Genomic DNA, 23,477 nt, shown 5'->3' on the forward strand with positions numbered 1-23,477 from the left:
TATTAATGTTATAAATCAGCTGGTCTCAAACTTGTTGATCTCATAAGTATTGAGGACTTGAATGAACTTTTATTTCCGTGGGCTTCTATCTGTTGATATTTGCCAGATTGGAAGTTAAAACTGCAACATTAAAAATATTTATTAATTCATTAATAGTAACAATAATATTTTATGTTAATATAATGTGGGTTATTTTTGTTTTTGTTTTTGTTTTTGTTTTGCAAAAAATAACTACATTGCCAAATTGAAAAAAAATTTTAGTGGGAACAGTGTCATGGATGTACATTTTTACAAATCTTCCTAATGTCTAGCATGGTGGTATTTAGATGGATTCTCAAGGCTGCCTCTGTTTTCGGTGTGTTGTGAAATGTTGTTTTGGTTGAAGCATATGAAAAAAAAACAAAAACAAAAACAATCCAGCCTCTCTGAGTTAATAATGTAATAGGAAAAGGTAGAAGTATTTGAGAAGCCTTTTGAAGTATTCAAGGATATTCTTCTCTAACATTACGCTGAAACATACCAAGAGGTAGTTTCTTAAAGCTTAGTTAAATGTAGAATCTGAAACTGTATCAATGAACTTTCCATACGTAGTTACATTCAAATTCATTGGTCTCTTTGTGCTTTGAATCTTCTGCCCATGCATAATTATGTAACATCATGCCTTGGTCACTTGGTTATTTGGTCCACTGAGTTGTGTAGGCATTCCAAATGTTGGTACATTTATTAGTAATATTTTAAAAACCTCACAGTAGTTAATGTCACCACTGATCTCATTTAAAAAATCTCTAATCTTGGGAGGCTATCAAAGTCTTTTTCCAGACAGAATTTTTTCCAAAATTCTGATTTTCATTTGAAAGTTCAAATTTTGTTATTGGCAACAAATACTGACAAGCTTCTTTTCTCAATGTGATAAACTCACTTTTCACTCTTGAGAAAATGCCTGCCAAATACCCAAGTCTAAATAACATAGTTTTTCAGTTGTTTTTTTCAAGTAAAAATGGTGTTCTATGGAAAAGACATGTAGTTTAGCTCATAATTCAAATCATCATTCAAGGGTTTTTTCCCTTCAGACAGCTGTTAAACTTTGCAGCAGAAGTGTTTTATGTATACTTCTCATTTTATCACACAGAATATTAAAAAGATATACTCAAAGGTTATGATGCAGTGAAATTCTTCTTCTTCTTCAGGGACATTCTCCAGTGAAACCAGTTTTTCCCCCTTTTTGTAACTTTTCCCCCCCTCCCTTGTTTTGTTTTTAAAATTGCCAGTGTGTGGCTGTAAAGAATACAATGTCCACTAGTACCATCTTGTGCCATAGTTATGATTTGTGCTAAGATGCCAGTAATTTTATCTACCAGTGCTTTGCACTGTCATTGTAGAAGTTAGCACAAGGAGCAATGTGGATAATATTTTAATATTATAAAAAGTTTTCCCTTGTACACCCTGCAAAAAGTCTCAGGGGTTCATGGACCACATTTTAAGATCTATTATTAATTGGTATTTGTCATACAAGCCTTTATAGAGAAGGCAGAACATATTCTTAAAATGTTTTAGGATGTTTTTAGAAGTGGGTGGGGATGGGAGACCCTTCATTCAAGGAAGAAGGAATGAACATAAGTTTTAAAAAAGTGGAATAATCACACTCTATGAAAGAGAAGCCTAAACTTGTGGAATCAAAAAGTATGTCTAGGAGGAAGGTGGCAAAACAGGGTGTTGAGTGTCAGAGAGAGCTGATTGCACTTGACCTGGTGGACAGAGAGGATGTATACCAGTGGAGGAAGACATTCTGAAAAGAGCCCTGAGTAATTGTAGTTTTTGGTATTTGTAGGATGGATTGGAAGACTGGAGGCAAAAAGATTGTGTTAGAAAGTTAGCAGACAGCTCTTAGTTGTGTGAATGAATGGTATAATTTCCTTAGTCTGGAAAATAAATAGGAGCCCCCAAATTAGGCTGTGGAGGTAGAGAAAAGATGACAGAATAGAGATTTTCAGGGAAGAAAAAGCGAAATTGGCAATGGATGAGAAATTAGAGATAGAGAAAAGGGACGAGTTTAGGATAATTTCTCTGCTGTCTATACATTTGAGGAATGGGCCCATGAAAAGAGATGAGGAGGCAAGAGAAGACTACAGGTAAGCTGGTGGGTTTGGTTTGGAGCTGTTCAATAAGAGGACAAACAGAGCATCTGAGTGGAAATGTAGTGAGAGGCACAGAGAGGAATTCTGGAATGATCAGATAGAGGTGACATTTGAAGCCATGAGAAAAGATGGCATTGAGAGGATAAGTTGAGTGTCTAGAATGGAAGCATAAGACGAGGGAGAAAAGATAATGAAGGAATAGTTTAGAAGAAGGGGAGCCAAAATAACTTTGGGGCGGAAGATAACTTTTCTAAAATTAAGTTTCTGAATCCCTAAAATTTCAGAGTTAATATTTATTAAACACCAAGTATTTACATGCCTGAAAGAATGACATTTGCAACCAAGATATAACTAGGGTCAGTTTACTGCCCAGTCTCTGTGTAGAGTCCCAGAAACAGTACAGCCTTCCAAAACCTTATTGGAGTTTTTCCAAGGATGTCAACAAAGATCCAATTTGTTACTCACAGCAACACTTCTTAAAATTCTCTTCGCTCCTCTTGAACTCACAATATCTCCCGGACCCTGCAGCTTTCCCAAGGCTCATTCAACCTTCTGACTCTCAACTCTGAACTGCAAAAACTCACTGAACCAGTGCTGTGTAGGGACTGGTTTTTTGCTTTCATCCTCTTTTCTCACTTTTTTCTTTCTTTCTCTACCTGCAGGGAGCCCCTTCTGCTTTTTCCAGATGTGAATTATACCATATAATACATTGTCTTTTCACTATTTGTAGTTAGTAGCTCAGTGTGGTACACTATGTTGTACACTTGAAACTAATATACTGTGCTATGCCAATTATACTTCAGTTTTTAAAACAAATAAATAGAATCTGCAGAACACACACACACACACACACACACACACACACACACGTTTTCTACAGAAAGACCTGAATTTGAACAAAGAAAAGCAGACACTGGGATGCTCATGACACACTAACATACAAACTGTATTGAAATGATGGCCTTTGGGCTCTTTCCAGTCTTATCCAGTTCCCTGAAATATAACCATTTAATTATACAAACCAATTTTCTATAGCTTAGTGTTATTGTGAAAGTTTGCTTATGCAAATTCCTTAATTTTTATACTAAAATGGAGTTTATTCATGAAAATAAAAATGTTTCCATCTATCAGAAAACCCACAAATGATTGGGAGGATCAGAAGAGAAACAGGCAGTTTTCTGTGGCAGTGGTGGGGAGGAGTGGTTAGGCAAGGAATAGGGTATTGGTTTCAGGCATGTTGAGTTTTGGGCATATATGAGAATTTGTGATTTGTGAAATGCTCACCAATAAATGAGGTGAAAATGTTCAACAATAAATTAAAAATCTGGAACTACAAGTAGACCTTGAGAGAGGACTTGAAATTAGAGATTAATGTTAGCATGTTGAGCCCTTGAGAGTGGCTGAAATGTCCTTGGTAATGCATAGAGAAGGGAATGGTGCTTGGGAGGCACAAATATTTAAGGGACGGGCAGAGGAAGTAGAGACTGAGAAAGTGTTAAGAACCAAGAGGAAAATAGTATCATGGAGGTCAGGAGAGATGGAATTACGATGGTTGGCAATGTTGTATGCTACAGAAAGGCCACTTAGGATGAAGGCTAAGACAGACCCACTGTCTTGGGTATGGAGAAGCCACTGGTGACCAATTTCTTTTTGTAGGGGAAGGTGATTGTATTGTACTGGGTTGTGAAGTGGAGCAAGAATGTTTGTGAATATACTGTTGACTTCCCTTTCAGAAAGCGTGATAGGGAAGACGAGCAGAGGGGAGACTTTTGGATTAGGAAGAATTGAGCATGTTGGTGAGAGAGACAAAAGAATCTATCTAGATGGAACAAGAAGAAGGAGGTCTTACATGAGTAGTGTACATTTGTCACAGTTCATGAACTAATACTGATACATTATTATTAACCAAAGTCTGTACTGTATTCAGAATTCCCAAGCTTTATCTACTCTGAACCGGAACCCCCTCCAGGATACCATGTTACATTTAGTTATATCTCCTTAGACTCCTCTTTTTTTGTGACAGTCTCTCAGACTTGGGTTGTTTTTTGAGGTGTTTTTGAGTACTGGTCAGGTGTTTTGTGCAATATTTCTCATTTTGGATTTGTCTGATGTTTTTCCTCATGATTAGACTTGGGTTATGGGGTTTTGGGAGGAAGACTACAGAAGTAAAGTGCCATTCTCATGACAGCATGTTAGGCTTCCCTGCTATAAACACGACTTAACACTGGATGTTTTCCTTGTTCACCTGGCTGAAGCGGGTTTGTCAGAGTTTTCAATTTTAAAGGTACTCTTTCCATCCCACTTCTATCCTGAACTTTGGAAATAAGTCACTGTGAGTAGCTCCCCTTTTGGGGAGGGGGAGTTACACCTTATTTCATTGAGAGTGCAGTATCTACAGAAATTATTTGTAATTATTCTGCATAGGATATTTATCTTTTCTCTTCCAATCACTCATTCCTTCATTCATTTATAATACTATGGATTCATGGATATCTGTTTATGCTTCAGGTGGTTTTAATCTAGTACTGAATTATTTATTTATTATTTGTTCAAAATGTTAGAGCTTTTGCCATTGAGCTCTTTTGGTTGGTTTCTGTGTACCTTTGGTAGAACCTCATCATTTTGGTTCTTGAGTACTTCCTTACTTTCTGGCAGTAAAAAATTTGCTGGATTCTTATTGTATATTCTCTGTTCCAGCCCTAGAATCAGCTGTGTCTCAAGGAGCCCTGGTTCCTTTTGTTGGAGAATGGTATTAGAAACCAAGATCTAGGCCCTGGGTCTGCTCATTACTGTGGGGCGTCATTGTTTCTATGTTCTTCCAGGTGACAACTTGGAAGTATACTAACCTCTGTATACATAGCTAGCTATAATTATTTCTGCTACATCCGTATTTATATTAAGCTAAATGAGTTCACACTGATGTTTTCAACTCTAATCCAGTAGCATATGGATCAGTCTAGCCTTTTCCACTCACTTGTCTGTAACTTTCCACTCCAGCAGTGAGACACTTGGACCTCACTTCACTATCAAACAGATGTACTTATTTGCTAAATCCCAATATATATGTATAATGGTTTCAGAATTATTAACCTGTTCTTCCATGACACAAAACTTTACCAACTGGAGTACAGTGCATGTATACAGTTTCTTTTGTCTTTAGTCTTACAGCTACCATACATTTTCACAGTTACTTAGATTACCTGTTTTGACCCCACTTCCTACAGTGAGGTTATATATGTATTTGTAAAGCAGTTAGATTATTTTGTCACAGTCTAGATTCCATCCTGGCACCCCCAGCCTCCTAAGTGACATTTTAAAATTTTAAAATCTTCATGCTGTTCTGTGGATTTTGACAAATGCGTAACATCATATACTCACCAATACAGTATTATACAGAATTGTTTCACCACCCTAAATTATCTTTTATGCTTCACTTACCCCACTCTCTTCCTTTCTCCCTGAACCTCTGGCAACTACTGACCTGTTTTCTGTCTTTTTAGTTTTGCTTTTTCTGAAATGTTATATAAATGGAATCATACTGGGAGTAGCATTTTCAGACCGGTTCCTTTCATTTAGTAATATGCATTTAAGAGTCATCCATGTGGTTATGTAAATTGGTAGCTTATCCTTTTTATTGCTGAATGGCATTGTGTTATGTGGATATACCACAATTTGCTTATCCAGTTTTCTTATCTTGAGAGAGATCAGGGGAGAGCAGAGGGAGAGTGAAAGGGAGAAGCAGACTCCCAGCTGAGCAGAGAGCCTGACATGAGGTTCCATCCCAGGATCCTGAAATCATGACCTGAGCTGAAGGCAGATGTTTAACCCACTGAACCACCCAGGTGCCCCCTCCATTCACCTATTGAATAACATCTTGGTTGTTTGCTTGCTTCCAGTATTTTGCAGTCATAAATAAACCTGGTGTAAACATTTGTGTGTAATTTTTTTGTGTGGACTTAATTTTCAAATCAGTTGGAAAAATACCTAGGGGAGTGATTGCTGGGTTATGTGCTATAAACATGTTTAGTGTTATAACTGCCATATTGTTTTCCAAAGTGGCTTTATCATTTTTATTCTTTTTTTTTTTTAAAGATTTTATTTATTTATCAGAGAGAGAGCGAGAGCAAGCACAGGCAGACAGAGTGGCAGGCAGAGGCAGAGGGAGAAGCAGGCTCCCTGCCGAGCAAGGAGCCCGATGCGGGACTCGATCCCAGGACGCTGGGATCATGACCTGAGCCGAAGGCAGCTGCTTAACCAACTGAGCCACCCAGGCGTCCCTATCATTTTATTCTTGCTAGCAAGGCTTTAAAATTCCTGTTGTTCCATATCCTTCCTAGCAATTGGTATTGCTAGAATTTTGGATTTTAACCATTTTTATAGGTATATAGTAGTATCTCATAGTTTTAATTTACAGTCTTCTAATGACAAATGATGCTGAACACCTTATATTCTTATTTTCCTTTTGTATATCTTATTTGATGAGGTGTTTAAGGTATTTTGCCCATGTTTGAATTTGGTTGTTGCCTTATTATTGAGCTTTAAGACTTCTTTTTATATTTTGGATACAAGTACTTTATGCTGTATGTATTTTGTAAATATTTTCTCCCAGTGCATCGATGTCTTTTTATTCTGTTTTAACAGTGCCTTTCACAGAGCAAGTTTTTAATTTTACTAAGAGTACTTTTTGTAACAATATGTTTTTCTGTGATTTTGCTTTTGGTGTTATATCTAAAGTACAATTACCAAACCCAAGATCATACAGATTTTCCCCTATGTTTTCTTCTAGAAGTTTCATAGTTTTTCATCTTATGTTTAAGGCTGTGACTCCTTTTGAGTTAATTTTTGTGTAAAATGTGATGTCTCTGCCTACATTCATTTTTCTGCATATGAATATCTAATTGTTCCAGTTGTTTGTTGGAAAAACTATTCCTTCTCCATTAAATTACCTTTATACTGTAGTCAAAAATCAGTTGAGTAAATTTGTGTAGGTCTATTTCTGGGCTAACACTGTTGATCTATTTGTTCTTTTACCAATGCTATGCTGTCTTGAATACTGTAGCTTTATATAGTAAGTCAGTCTTGAAGTGGGTAGTACAAGTCTGCCAACTTTCTTCCTTTTCAGAATTGTGTTGGCTATTCTAGGCCCTTTGCCTCTCTATATAGATCTTAGGAGGATGTTCACTGAATTTTAAAAACTAAAAAGTAAATTTAAAAAGTTAATCTTTGGAGATGCAGAGTAAATGTGATGCTTTTGAAAATTTTTTCCAGGTGGTTCTTTGAAGCTCTGAAGTATCCTAAGTTTTCCAAGGCTAACGTCATCAATGGAATACTCATGACAGTGGTGTTCTTCATCGTACGGATTGTCCCAATACCTCCTTTTTATAGTTACATATATTCCTTGTTAGGAACAGAAGCCTACATAAGGCTTGGATTTTTAATCCAATGTTCCTGGATCTCTACTTGTGTTGTTTTGGATGTGATGAATGTCATGTGGATGATCAAAATTACAAAGGGTTGCATCAAAGTCATCTCTCTCATCAGACAAGAGAAAGCCAAAAGTAGTCTGCAGAATGGAAAACTTGACTAAAAGTGGGCTACTGATAAGCAAACTTCCTTACTACCCACATTATATCTACTGATAGGATGAATTCTTGGCATGTTCTAGTACTTCTTATTAATTATATTTGTTAACGAGGGTTTCAGTGCTCTTTTTTTTAATCTTTAGAAAAGAGAAACTAAAACTTAGTTTTTATTCCAAGATTTCTTTTCTGATTTTCTTCTGCATTGTAAGCATGGATAAAATCTTAAAGATTTAAATAAAAAATTATACATATAATGGTGAATCTTTTCAGAAATCTGTTAACCTGCATTGGTATTTTTCTCTGTGAAAAGACAACTGTGCTTATTGGGTGCACTTGGTCTTATGTCATCAATTTTGCTGAAAGATGGGAACTGCTTTTATATGTGTAAATAGCTCTCAACCTTTTGTTGTACTGCACTCATTTCCCACTGTGGCTGTCAATACCCATTTAGAGCTTAATTTCTAAATTGTTGAAATGTTTTCTTCGGCTGTTAGAAATGATATATTTTTTGTTTAGATATGCTGTCGTTTATGAGTGATGAAATATTTTGCTTACTTTGGGAATATTAGTTCAATCATGAAAAAACTTCTTTAATTTTTAAATATTTCAGATGTCACTTTATTATTTCTATTTTTAACATTTTATCAAAATACTGCTTTTTAAATTTGTAGTAAGTCTTAAGACAGATCTTAACAGAGCTCCTTAAGGGACAAATTCCTCTTTCTAAAAATGCATGTTATGTATGACTATTTAGGCTAATAGGAGGAATCATTAAGAAAAAAGCTTTAACACTGCTGTCTCTGTTTCCCTTGCACTTTTTCTGTGAAAAATATATTATTTCTACTTGTAAAACCTTCCCTAAGTTCAGAACCCAACATCATCAGTACCAAAGTGTTATCCAATGTATATTTGTCATGCTCCTAACATGACATAGGCCTCTTCTTAAGGAGACCAAAACTCCAAAAAGTCAGTATTCACATTTTTACTCACAGTTTACATCCATGCTTGCTTAACCAACATTTTGAGTGCTTTGAATTTCTGTCTTTCCTAAAGGACAGGAAAAAAATAGATAATTTAATCCAACTATTCCGATCATTAATATCCTTGTCTCATGTGATGATCAATGGCTGGTGACTCTGGTTTTTTGGTTTTGGGTTTTTTTTTTTTTTTTTTTTTTGTGTGTGTGTAAGTATATGTTTGCTTTTTCTTTGATTCTTACAACCCAAATATAGAATCATATATTAGCTATTACTGCCTTTATTTATTTTTCTCAAGTACTTGATTTTAATGATTGTTCTTACCTAAGAAAGAAAGAAATTTAATCAGTGATGGCTGCCTGAGTTTAATTGAACCCAAACCAAAAGATCTAATCCACTCAGTTTCTCAGCTGACAGGAGAATGATTCACTTTCACTGTCCATGTTATGATGGTGAAGGGAGGCTGGCTGAATAGATCAGACTTTGATTTGATTTGATTTGATTTGGCTGTCTAATGTAGAGAGAGCCTGATAAGTTTTAGAACATTTAAAGAAGGTAATTGAAATCTCAGTCAATAACTCGGTGAGAAAATCAGACTGATTGGTTTATAGTAGGTACACTTATTTTTGAAAGACTTAATTAAAGTAAAGTATAGGTATTTGTTTTTAAAGCTACTAATATTACATTGATAATTTGTTACCAAATTTAGTACCTTTGACATCATAGGCACTTAAGTGCATATTGGTTGTTTAGGGGGGTAGGAAAGCACATGGTTTTATCTTGCTCTTTTCTTGCTCTTTTGCAAGAAAACTGGATTTTTAAAAGGAAAACATTTATATTAGAAAACTATTTTGGAAATTCCTTTAAAAAGAAACAAAACTTGAAATAAATATTTTTGACTCTTGGGATATTTCTATAGTTTCTGAACACAGATTTTAAACCCACCATCAAAATGAAGACAATATAAAGCAATATATTGCAATGTATCGTAATATAAAACTCACTCATCAGTGAGTTTCCATATAGCAGTTTCAGTTTTTATAGTTGCTATTTCATGCTTAAAACTTTATTTTTACTTTCACTGATAGCACTTTTCATTAGTATAGTTGCTCACAAAACAAGTGTTTAAAATATCAGTGTTTTGAACTAAAGTTCATTATCCCCTTAGTCAGCAATTCTTATTTTATGCTGACTGCATCACAGCTAATTCAACGTCCACATTCAATATCCAAAAGTAGAAGCTACATATTTCCTTGTACAACACGCATGAAATGGAAAAGACACTATCAACTGCCATACTACTTTAAGTCATATCTTTATAGGAGCTATACTTCACTGTTCTGTGATTGTATCCACCTACCTAAGATACAAGGAGTTAAAGACAGAACATGTCATTTATTAAACGATGAATTTTTCATTTATTAAATGACAAACTTTTGCTAGACATTTTACATATCAAGTATTTTGACTACACAGATTAATTTAAATGATTCTATTAGGCATTCTGAATTTAACAACTATTAAAATATTTGTAGCAAATAAAAGCAAATTGGTATAAATTTTTAAGCAGCTCTATTTTTATAGAAAAAGATTAGTGACAACCTATAACTATAAAGATGTTCTTTGAATGTGTAGTAGGCTTAAAAATAACAATTCTTACAAAATTTTGAAAGTGAATGAAAATCAACTAAATAGCATGCAAGATCATGGATTCTGCATCTGATATTTTGTTTGGGAAAATTTAAAAATTATGAGCTTGAATTTGTAGAATTTGCATTCTTGTCTCTGAAATCCTTCTAGTGAGTATTGTTTGCATTTATTTAAAATTCAAAATGAAGTCATATATGAGTGCAAAAAAATTAACTCCTGCGTAAGTTGTGTCTTGATACCTTACAGTAGGTTAAGACGCAATTTTTATTCCAGCTGTTTAGTTTTGTTGTTTCATGGGTTAGTGCTATGTTTAGAGAAATAATAATGTCTTCACCATTCCTGAGGGTGACTGATATACCGTGGATGCCCCAGTACGATTGTAAAGGTCTGGTTTTAAAAACTGCCTCATTTATAGTTGTTTGAATCAAATTCTTTTCTAAGTTTTAATCTGTTTGACTCAACTTTTTGTGGAGGTGTGAGTTTTTAGATTGTACACTTTCTGTGAGGTGCATTGGGTGTTTGGAGAACAGTTCTTCATGGACGTGAAGGGCCAGTTTTATGGTTGGTTACACCATTTGTCATCATGCGTTAGAAACAGTCTTGTTGTGGAGATATCAAGGGGAAAGCGTTGTCATACTCATATCTGTTCTCTTTCATTTTTAAGGGAAATAAACATGTCCCGAAAGGCACTATTAAAATAAATGTTTGAATAAATTTCAGTTTCTAGGTTACTCTTAACTTCAATATGGAAATAAACATACAAATTGGCTTTCAGTGGTTGAGTCTGTCGCTTGAAAATTGAGAAATCCTTGTCATTGTTGGCCTCATCAGTTATACTTCATGGAGCACTATGTGTTTGTGTGTCTTGGGTTCCAGAAGAAGCAAACTCCTACAATTTTGTCAGAAATGTGGCACAGTGTTTCTCCCTAGGTACTATCCAGCACAGCAGCGAGACCCCTCCTGTGTCTAGAAACCTTGGGCACACACACAAACCACCCAGCCTTAACCACAGCTTGGTTGACCACAGGCACACTAAAGCTCCTGCAAGGGATTTTTCACAAGAAGTACATGGGGGTCTGTGTGAGAACAGTGAGAAGCCAGCAGCACCTGGAGTTGGAGACGCCACGACTGATTTTCCCTTAAAAGGCATGATGCCCCCCACTCACCTACAAGTTTTTCTCTGAATCCTTCCAGCCCTTCTAACTTGTCCTCCTAACACCCTTAAGATTTTACCAGCACCTCCATCCCTTGTGTCAGCACCTTTCAAGATCTTCTTTTGAGGCTTCCCCATACCCATAAGCTTTCTGGTCCATTGTGGCAAACTTCAGAGTTTTCAAGTATGTTCTTCCATTGGTGGGGGTGGGGGGGAAGCACTGCAGTAAGTTTAAGTAGAGTTCAGCAAACCATAATTGCTAAGAGGCTATCGGAAGCTATTTAGTATTTAATAATACTTGTTATGAGATGAAACAAGGCTAATAAGGGTCTGGTTTTATTGAGAAACATCTGTAGTCTTTTTCTTAAACTGGCTTAGCAGTAAGAGCTGTATATGTGTTTCACTGAGGGATTCATTGTAGGCCTGTAAATTATCTAAATGTTCTTTCTTAGTCCCCTTGGCAGCAGAACAAATGGACGTAGCTCTGTTACGAGGCTGTTAGGAGGAGGGGCTGCTGGTCTGTGGCAGCATTCCTGAGTCCTGCTCTTTAATTGAGCTGGTTTAGTTATGGTCATGTTTCTTTTAACTTATCAGCAAGTGGATTACTCAGCATGTTTTACGAATGTAATACCCAAGGACTTGAGCCCTATTCCTTTCTAGCCCAGACCTCAAACTGCCCCTACCAGCCTTGGTAGTAAGTTGTACCTTTATTTGAAGATATTTTGGATAGCAATGGAGAACTGAAGGCTAGCTGCTAAAGATTGGTTTGTTTGCATTGAAAATGTTTACACTGGCTCCCTTGTTGGTTACACCATAAACCATTTGTATGCACTGAAAATGTCTACAGCAAACTAGACAGTTTCGGTATCAGGCCCTATATTTAAGACCAAAAACAATGAGAAGTATTTCTAAATCTTAAAGATATAATACCTCTGGCTGAAAACTCGTTAATCATCATCTGTATATTTTTTTTCTTTCTGTCTTTACATAACTCTGTAATTAAGTATGCATTAGATATTTGCTACTTCTTGATTAATGAAGCCTAAAATATGCTATATATTTTTCTGTTTCTTGCTTGGTTTGCTTCGATTATAATTATGTCTGTTTTTTACTTAAGGAATTTTTGCATAGATAATACTCTTGTTACTAACTTGTAACTAGGATGCGTTATAAGGTTTTTTTTGGTAATTATTAGAATTTGTAATAACTTTTAGACATAGATTTCATTTGAAAAAGCCGCTTGAAAATTGCAGCAAATGTGATAGCTCTAGTGATATACACATTTTTTTTCTGGGAATATACAACCTTACTATTTAATTGTTATAAAGATTTTGGAAGTCTTTCAAAATACATTTAACATTTTGAGAAAACATCTCCTAATTTATTTCTGTAAGGCTGAATGAAGAACTTTGTCTTATTTATAAAATGTGGGACTTGGTAATTTATAAATCAGTGTTATTCAGATTTATCAGCAATTAAAATAGCAATTTAGTATTCTTGGTCTCTGGTTGTGCTTAATTTGAATGGGATTAATGAATATCTCTAGGTAATTCCCTTAAAATTTAAAAATGTCTGTATTCTTTGTATGTGTGTCAGTTTAAAGTATATGCAAGTTCTAAGCAATAATCTGCATGTTCTACAAGGTTGGCATTCCTTTGTCCTGACATTTTATTTAATATTAATTTTAAGAATATGTATAAAGTCAGTCCTATATGTATAAAAATATCCCTCCTCCCAATGAAAATCTTGAGATTTTCCTGTGTTAGAACACTAATGTGGTACAAAGCTTTGTATTTTGTGAAAAAAAAAAATAAAATAAAATCACAATCATTTCGTGCAAAAGTTTGAGTCTGCAAAGTGTACACTATAACCACAATTAATGAATAGATGATAAAAATTACTTTCCTCAAGTCATCTCTCCTAGCATTTGAATCCAAAAGCTAGTATTTATTCTTCAAGATGTTTATAGAGTTTGTTTACCCTCTTTCCTCCCTTTTGTCCTTGGGGTCCCTGCCATGTAACAAACCAGGAGGCATAGCAAATACTGTAGTCATGCTTGTTGATGGGAGGGATGGTGCTATCTAATCAATACACTCTTTTAGATTAAGTAAGACTTCGGCAGTTATGTTTTTAATCTGCTTCCCCGTGTCCTTTAGACCTCTCATATGGTCTTGAATGTTTTTTGCCTAATGTCTTGGTTGGAATTCTTCCCTTCTTAAATTGTCCGTGGTCTTCATCTTGCATCTTGGTCCGAGAATATCCAGTGGATCGGAAGCAGAGAGCTAATTGCCTAGAATACTGAAGTGATTTGGCCTTTACAGGCGTATCATGAGTCATGCTTCAGAACATGCCTAAAATGTTGTGTCAAGACTGGCAAAGGAACAGCTGAATTTCAAAATTAAAATAGCAGCCACAGCTGTTCGTGGAGAGAGGCCACAGGTAAAATTACAAGGATTCAGAACCCCTCTAAGCAAGTGTAAATGGGTGTTCTCTCTTACACCTCAGGCTGTCTCAAAGATGAGCTACCCTTTATTTCCTAGTCTTTACCAAAGTTAAGTGATTTCATTCTCTCCCTGTCGATGGTACTTAAACATGCACAAAATAAGCAAGTTGGCAGATTTGCAATTTTCCCCATTGTAGTAACTTATCATCTGTTCCTAGATGCTTCTCACAAGTTGGACTCTTCAAATAAGGCCTATATGCACAACACATCTGCTTGAGTAGCTCATTGTTGCTTATGGCACAGTGCTCCTAGGCTTGGAGCTTGACTCTGCATTGGCTAAAAAGCCTCTTCCTCTTTTCATCTACCCTCAGCTAAATTCCGCCACATCTAGTCTTGTCATCTCAACAAATTTTTGATTATACCATTTGAGAAATTACTTGAGCAGAACTTTCTAAGAAGGGGACTTACAGGGAGAAACAAAGGGCAATATGGATGATGGGCTGCATTTCTATGGATAAAGTTCCAGGATAGATAGAAATTTGGGATGGCGCAGAAAAGGAAAGATAAAACAAAGTAAGAAAAGAATAAAAATCACAGAGGAAAAAAAAAAACAAAGAAAATGCTACATATGTAAACGTTGCATTTTGGGTGACATGAACTTACCAAAAATAATGTAATGAAATTCCTGTACCATTATAAGAATTTATAAAATGCAATGTAAACATTCATTATATATGCCTTTTTTCTTCACTTTTTGTTTAAATTCCAGTTAGTTAACATGCAGTGCAATACTGGTTTCTGGTTAGAATTTGGTGATTCATCACTTACATACAACACCCAGGGCTCATCCTAAGTGATGAGCTTAATCCCCATCACATTTATCCCATCCCACCCCCCCTCCCCTCCAGTAACCATTTGTTTTGTTTCTTAAATGCCACATTTGAGTGAAATCGTATGGAATTGTCTTTATATATGTATGTGTATATATGCAGGTAATGGTATGACAGATCTGTCATTTGTCTCTCGTGGCAGTGTTTTCACCCAGTGCTGACAGATGCCTCCATACAGGCAGGAATGAGGGGGCACCCCCACGGAGCAGTGATTCTAGCGGGCAGCTTGAGTCTGTGGAATATCCCAATTCTTGGTCTGTTATAGTTAAACAAACAAACAAACAAAAAACAACCATCTAGGCCCAACAGTTAAGTTTTGTGGAATAATCTGTGTTGTCAGGCTTATCATGAGAGGTTTTAGCAGATGAAGTGAGCAGTTTTAAAAGTATGCTGTGGGGGTGCCTGCCTGGCTCAGTCGTTAAGCGTCTGCCTTTGGCTCACGTCATGAGCCCAGGGGTCTGGGATGGAGTCCGGAATCCGCATCAGGCTCCTTGCTCATCAGGGGGCCTGCTTCTTCCTCTATCTGCTGTTTCCTCTGCTTGTGCTCTCTGTCAAATAAAATTTTTAAAAAATCCTTAAAAAATAAATAAAAGTATTCCGTGCTGTGGACAAAAAGGATGAATGAATGGAAGTGGCACAAGGGGGTAGGATTTTGTTTGAATTGTAAATTAGAAAAGAGCAATTTGCAGAGAGTAGAGTGGCCAAGAGTCCAAAGTACCTGTGAAGACGTATCCTAATCTCTGTGAGTCTTAGTTTTGTTATCTCCAACATTCCTTACAACTCTTCCAACCTATGAGTAAGAGCTTTAACTTGAAACACAGCAATTAGAATGGAGCAGCAAGTGTAGCTTCATGGCTTAGTAATATGATTGGACTGGCATCTGAGGGAGATTCTCAGTGTCAGGTGAATGGGAGTACGGAAATAGGCTAGGGATGGAGAAATTGGTCAAGCAACTGCAGTGGTTAAAAAGTGATGCATGGCCTTGGACAAGGAGGAAAAACACAAGGGCCAGATCTGCTAAATATTGCAAAGAGAGAACCAGAAGGATTTAGAAAACCGAATGTAACTCACGAATAATACTGTGGAACTGAGAGGTGACAGATGCCACTAGATGTGATGTCAGAACATGGGGAGCAGAGGACTCAATGGGAGGTTGGAGAATGGTGGTAGCTCTTAAGGGGCTACTGTAGACAAGAGGAAAGAGGGAAGTCAGGGTTTCAGGCATTCTATAAATGAGGAAAGGTTAAGGTACAGTAGTTAGGAAAGCAGAGTGGAGCCTGTGGTAGACTTTTAACATAATGGCCATGTGAAGAATTCATTCTTGGGGAAAGGAAAAGTCTCTCTCAAAGTGCCTCATGGTTGTAGCTTCCATCGGTTTTTCTCATTTCTGAACCATGGTCTTGCCTTGACCTCTTGCATCTGTGTATTCCAGGTTCCTGTCACTGACCCATGGTTTCCCCACAGCCCTTTCAGATCTGCTCTCTGTCCTCATGACACAGTGCTGCCCATGGTGTCAGCCCAGCCTTCTCTAGTCAGAGATCTCAGGCAAAGTCTAGAGATGATGCCCACAGAAGGGCATCTGGGGAGTCTGGCTGCAGGTCTAGTAGTTGGAGACTGCTGCAGACGGAGAAAACTGCAGCCTTGCATCGGGGGCGGGTGGTGGTGGTTTGACTGCCAAGGTGAGGTGGTCATTGGATGGTGGGGGTTGAGGGGGGCAAAGTTCAAAGCAGGGAGCAGAAGCCTGTGTAACCTGGAGCAGGTGCAGCCAGGCTGCCACGAATGTGTTAGGTCTCCAGTTTCTGTGTCTGAATTGCTAGAAAGGTGACATGGAGAAGCACTCTAAAACGTTCCTTCTTCAACTGCCATACAGTCTCCTAATAGGCCTTTCCCACTTCATAGTCTCTCCCTGCCCATCTGTCACACACATTACTGCCTGACTCATTTTCAAACACATCCTAAATGTGTCACAGCCCCGCTCAGAATTTATGAACATTCTGAATAGAATACTCTACTCCCAAGTCTAAACTCCATCAACCAGATTTAAAATTCTCAGTGATTTTACCCCATCCTATCCATCCAACATTCAGCAGATGGATGCTGCATCCAAGCTGCATGCCCTTATACTTGCTATGCCTCAAGCCTGGAGGCCCTTGCCTTTCACAGATCTGTCACCTACTTTATCCTCAAGACACATATTAAGAGAATTGATTCTTCTCCATATAAACAAAACAAAACAAAAAACACATTCAGGTAGAGTTGAGAAGAATATTAAATCATGTTAATATATATATATATATATATATATATTTCTAAAGATTTTATTTATTTATTTATGTGATAGAGCAGGGCGGGGGGGCAGAGGAAGAGGGAAAAGCAGATTCCATGCTGAGTGTGGAGCCTCATGGAGGGCTCGAATCTCATGACCCTGAGATCATGATCTGAGCCAAAATCAAGAGTCACATGCTTAGCCAACTGAGCCACCTGGGCGCCCCAAATCATGTTAATATTTATTAAGCACTGGCTAGATTGCCAAGTGAGTTCCTGGAACAACCAGGATAAATAAATTCATTCTTGACTGAGCCTAGATCCCAGACCTTTGTGTCCTGGAGAAGCTTCTGTGGCCATAGCCAAGCTGTTATGTTTTCACTCAAAAAAATTAGTATAGCCACCTCCACTGGCTGGGGCAAGTAGTGGGAGCTCAGCCCTCCTCAGGCTTCTGCACAGACTTTGTTATTTTGAGTAACATGGTGGAAAGACTTCATCTGGGAATCTGAAAACCTTGATTTCAGTTCCAGCTCACCACCTACTAGTGATTAGTTTAGGGAAGTGTTTTCACCTTCTTGGCATTTTTTTTTTTTCCATCTGTAAGGTGAGGAGTGCAACTGAGTGAAGTTGAAGGCCCCTTTTCTTTTCTATGAGAAGAGTAATTAGAATCAAGTTTGGGGTATAGCCCGGGTTATGGCAGGCCAGGAACAGCAATCCTGTCAGACAGCAATTCTAGAATATTGGTTTCAGTTGCATACAATTTTCGAGGTGGCTTAAATTCTAACTTTGATTGTGACTATGTGCCCTTGAGTAAGGCCCCTTGCCGTGAGAGGAGATGATATCACTTGCAATCGATGAACCTAGCCAAAAGAGTCTGAGTGTAATATTTGCTGAGAGCTTCAAGATTCTTCAGGGAAAGAGATAAAGTTTTAATGATGTACTTTCCCACTATACTTGAAGCCAAGTTCATTTTTTAAATACTCTTCCTAGTGTTAACCTTTGAAAGATATAAACATCTTGATCATGGTATCCAAAAATGGAACCCATTTTCTTTATTTCCCCACAAGAAAATATAATCAGAAAGGAAAGGGGATGACTAATGAAAATGTAAACATAAGTTATTTATTCCTTTTTCACCAAAACAAAACCTCTGAACCCTCCAATTATCTTGAGAAGCCAGTCTACCACTAATGGGTCAATTACCTTGGTTGACTCAATACTGGGTATCAGACTTGCCATAAGAGTTCTGTGTTCTTAGTGACTTTAAACATGGCCTGCTAGGGTTATCTGGTGGGCTCTGTGCAACGTCAAGGCCAGGATGAACTGGGATGGGGAAACTATTCTGACATTTGTTGTCTGTGACTTGGTTGGGTGGTACACTTAGTTGTTTCCTGTAACCTCACTGGTCTTTGGCTGACTGATAAAGGAATTATCTAGAGTAAAGATCCACTCCAGTTTTTACAGTCAGTAGATGAATTCTCTAAGACACCATGTCAAGAAGAAAAATAATGAAATAAGTAAATCTGCATTGCTCTGGGGGAAAATGTGAATGATTCCTTAGCATTCTAATTAGTAAAAATAAATGCTAATTGGGATTTACATTCTAAAGAATGGAGTAAGAAAATGGATGTGCCAGTATATTATTTTTGTTCTTTTCAAGTGACTTAACTAAAAACTTCTGTAACTTTGGGCCATTCTTTTTAGAAAGGCATCTAAGTGTGAAGCCATAAAAAAATCTACTCCCCACTGTCCATCCCTTTCAGGACACCAGCTTCAACTGTTAAATATCCTTACTCCAGATCTAACCAAATGCCTACATTTTGTATGTTTAACTCAGGCTCCAGAAACCTGCTGGAAAATCATTCAACTCTGTGTAACTGGAGCCACCACAAATTCATGGAATCAGTCATTCACTTTAAAAACATTGATGCTTTAGGTATCAGGTACCATGCAAGCAGACGGTATAAATGGTGAACAAAACTGTCAAGTCCTTCCCCACAGGAAGCTGGAAGGGAGAGGTAAGAAGCAGGGAAGCATATATATGTCAAGTGACTCTGTGGGTGTGTCTTTCCTATGACCCCGGTTCTAGCATAGTGTTTCACGTCTAGTAAATCACATAATCAGAAAACATCGAGTCAGCACTTACTATGTGCCAGGCTCTATTTTAGGCTCTGGAGGACATCAGTGAACAAGGTAGACAAGGAAGATTCTGCTCTCTAGAACTTATATTCTAGCCACTGGAGAACAATAGTAAACAAGCAAGCAAGCAAGCAAGCAAGAAAGAAGAAAAGAAAAATGAAGAAAAGGAAGGAAGGAAGAAAGAAAAGGAAAGAAAAAGAAAGGGTGGGAGGGAGGAAGAGAGAGAGAGGAAGGAAGGTAGGAAGGAAGGAAGCAAGCAAAAAAAATATACAAGGTAATTTCAGGTAATAATGAGTGCTAGGAAAGAAATAAAAGACAGTGGGGATTGGAAGTCATTTTAGAAAGGCCAGTTTGTGGAGATGACCCTCAGACTAAGACCAGGAGGAACCTGCAAGCGTTGTAATGAGCCTGCTAGGCAGGGGCAATAGCAGGTGCAAAGTTCCCGAGGTGGAGGTCCTTTGGTATGTTTCACATAAAGGAAGCCACTGTGACTGGAATATGGTTAGTGAGAGGAGGAAAGAGAGACGATGTGGTCAGAGAGGTAAGCAGGCACAGTTCACACTGGGTTGTTAGGCCGTTGTAAGGTCTTGGCTTCTCATCATGCTTAGAATAAGCATTTCAGATTTTAAGCAGTCCAGGGGGAAAATGATGTGAGCTTATGTGCAGGCTCTCAAACATTTTTTAGCACAATACCCAAGAAGGCACATATTTTATGTGGTGACTCTGTATATAAACACATATGCATAATCAAAAACTTCATGAGACAATCCCCTTAACCGTGAGTGATGCACTCAGAGATTGCTATTCGATTTCATCATAAAACAAGAAATCCTGGCTGTCACCTACTAAACTGATTTCATAACTTATCAATGGGTTGCAACTCACAGTTTTTGTAAAATGCTGGCTCAGACTAAAGTGCTGACAGTAGAGATGGAGAGAAATGAACAAATTCAGGGTATATTTTAGAAGTAGAGTTGACAGTGGTTATTGATGGACTCAGGAGGAGGTAAAGAAAAAAGCCTGATAAACGATGATTTTCTATGATTTTGGCTTGAGAAAAGGAGAGGATGGTCTTACATCCTGAGGTGGGGAAGACCAAGGAAGGAATATTTTTAAGAGAGGGGTGCAGGGGAAATCAAGAAATCTTTAAATAATTGAATAATTAAATAATTGAATTAAATAATTTTTAATTTTTTCTTTAAATTTCTTTAAATAATTGAATAATTAAATAATTGAATAATTCTAATCACACATGTTCATGAGCATATAGAATATTTGTAATATTAATTGCTTACAGTACAAGCCAACAAAAAATCTTTTTTTGTAGACTCTTAAAAATACTTTAAAAATGTTAATTTTATTTTCATCATAGAAGCAAAACCTGCTTACTAAAATAAAAGAGAAATAAATGGGATCCATGATCTAGCCACATAAAAATGACCATGAGTAATTTTTTTAAATGTTACCTTAGTGTAACTTTTTTTATGCATTTTTTTTGTCATCACCTAAGCTTTTATACAGATAATCATTTGGGATTGGAATTAAGCAGTTTAGGGCTAATCAGTGGATTTGGAGACAATGAGGTTCATGGTAATTGATGTTCAATGATTAGCTTTATTTCTATAATAATAATGTGATTTTAATGGGAAACCCAGTGATTTAGTCCACTGTTTCTCAAACATTAAATACCCACACACGATGACATCATATTTTTCAAGCAGTCTTGTATATGTGCCCAGATTGGGATGTTTATACTCTATATACCCTCCAACGTCCATCTCCATACCTACTGAGAATCCTGTATACAGGATTAAAATTTTTTTTCTAAATATAAAATAATAACTAAACATGCTTGTCCAAATTACATGTATCATTTTTGGGGCTCCTTCACTCTTCATTCTGATGCTTCCCTTTAAAAGCTACAAACTTTGAAACCTACTTCCTGACTCCTTTCCTTGATGACCAGTGATTTCATCAGGCCTAGTTGGCCTTTACATACAACAAAGCTTACACCACAGTTCTAATGACTATTAGATGCTATGTCTATAGTAATCTTAAATCCACAAAAATACTTTCTCTTACATATCAACACTTATTAGTTCTTCTGTTGAAGCATTGTCTTAGGCTTTATGTAAATAAATATGAGGAAGAAGATGGTCCTTACCCTCAAGGAGTTTATAATCCAATCTCATGATCAAACAACTTTTAAAAAATAAACTTTGAACAGCTTAAATTTACTGAAATATTGTGAAGATAGTACTGTGCCCATGTACCCCAAACCCAATTTCCCCGTTAGTATGGTACATAGTTTTACAGTCAGTTTGAATCATACCATTTACAGAATTTTGAATTTTCCTCTTTTCACTTTATAGTATATCATCAGTATTGTTTCCACTCAAAAGGAATGCTAGTGGTGGCCAGGTGCTCTACATACTACCTGTGCCAGCCACCTCATTCATCAGATGAGGTTAAGACCAGCATATGAAGTAAAACCACAGCTTCAGGTACCCATCCCCAGGTCCATGAGTGTAACATGGCTGCTTCTCACCTACCAGGGAGATGTAAAGATGTAGGGAATAGTCCTTTATGAATTCATTTAATCAACCAACAGTCCCTGAATGCCCAGGCACGGGGCTGGTACTGAAAGAGAAATATTACTTGTCACTCTCTATTCTCCAGGAATTTACGTTATAAATGGTTTTTGAGTTGAATTCACAGAATCCAAGCACATTGAATTTCTGCTTTCCTTCAGTGAGTGGGAAGAGCAAAATGTACTGAGGAATGGGGAACTGAACATAATTTCAGAGGGTTTTTGTGGTAGGCTGATAATGGCCCTCCAAAGGTGTCTATGCCCTAATCCCTGTAATCTGTGAATGTTACTTTACATAGCAAAAGGAGCTTTGCAGATGTGACTAAGGATCTTGATTATATAGGATTATGCAGATGGATCCAATGTAATCATAAGAGTTCTTAAGTTACAGATGGTCCCTGACTCACAGTGGTTCAACTTACAATTTTTCAACCTTACAATGGTGTGAAAGCAATATGCATTCAGTAGAAACTGTGCTTTGAATTCTGAATTTTGATCTTTTCCCAGGCTAGTGACGTGCAGTCTGATACTCTCTTACGATGCTGGGCAATGGTAGCCCCAGCTCCCAGTCAGCCACGTGATCATGAGGGTAAACAACCAATACACTTAAAACCATTTTGTACCCATTCAGCCATTCTATTCCTTACTTTCAGTACAGTATTCAATACATGAGATATTCACCACTTTATTACAAAATAGGCTTTGTGTGAGATGGTTTTACTCAATTGTAGACTAATGATGGTGTTCTGAGTACTTTCAGGGTAGGCCAGGCTGAGATATGATATGCAATAGGTTAGGGTGTATTAAGCACATTTTTTACTTATATTATTTTCAATTTATGATGGGCTTATCAGGACATAACCTCATCATAAATAAAGGAAGAGGCAGTGGATGTGACTAGAGGCACAGATGATAGGAATGGGATTACCAGTCAGAGGCTGTGAATTGAAGAACATGGGCAGCCTCTAGAAGCTGAAAGAAGTAAGGAATAGTCTCTCCTAGAACCTCCAGAAGGAATGCAGCCTTACCAGTGCCTTTATTTTAGCTCCTTAAGACCCATTCTGGACTTCCCACCTCCAGAACTGTAACAGAATAAATTCGTGTTGGTTTCAGCCACCAGATTTGTGGTAATTTGTTATAGCAGCAATAGAAACTAATGCAGTTGATAAGCTGACTACTTTTTATGAAAAGAAAAATTATTAGTAAGAAAGATATTGTAGGATTATAGAATGTTAGCCTCTAAGGTTCAACTCTGCTCTAATCTAATAGCTTCACTTTTTTAGAGGAAAATAATGATGGAAAGGAAAGTATCTGACAAACTTTTCTTTATTCAAACTGATTATATTGCCTTGGCTTTGAAACCATATATGTAGCAGCATGATTCATAATAGCCCAAACTGGAAACAACCCAAATGTCATCAATACTAGAATGGAAACCCATTCCCCATCTATTCCCACAATGGAATACTACATAGCAATGAAAATGTATGAACTACAATTACAAGGAATAATATGGGTGAATCCTGTGAACTCCTGTTATTGTTGAGTGAAAGAAGACAGATATTTAGAGTTAATGCCATATAATTCCACTTACATAAATTTCAAAACAAGTCAAAACTAATCTATGATGTTAACAGTTACCTTGGAGAGGGA

The 23,477-nt window shown here is 37.1% G+C and overlaps 1 protein-coding gene across 6 annotated transcripts in view; it reads left to right on the forward strand.

Moving 5' to 3' along the window:
* Positions 1 to 12,991, forward strand: part of TLCD4 (TLC domain containing 4) — a 106,652-nt gene extending 93,661 nt beyond the window's left edge. For all 6 annotated transcript variants that reach the window (XM_004752550.3, XM_045064887.1, XM_004752548.3 and 3 more), the window contains one exon: positions 7,404 to 12,991. In XM_004752550.3, the coding sequence (XP_004752607.1) occupies positions 7,404 to 7,722 (319 nt within the window). In that variant the 3' untranslated portion in view covers positions 7,723 to 12,991. The remainder of the gene's footprint in view (positions 1 to 7,403) is intronic.
* Positions 12,992 to 23,477: the final 10,486 nt, after the last annotated feature.

The sequence above is a fragment of the Mustela putorius genome, unplaced genomic scaffold (assembly GCF_011764305.1).
Source record: "Mustela putorius furo isolate JIRA1106 unplaced genomic scaffold, ASM1176430v1.1 tig00003853_pilon_pilon_pilon, whole genome shotgun sequence".
NCBI lineage: Eukaryota > Metazoa > Chordata > Mammalia > Carnivora > Mustelidae > Mustela > Mustela putorius.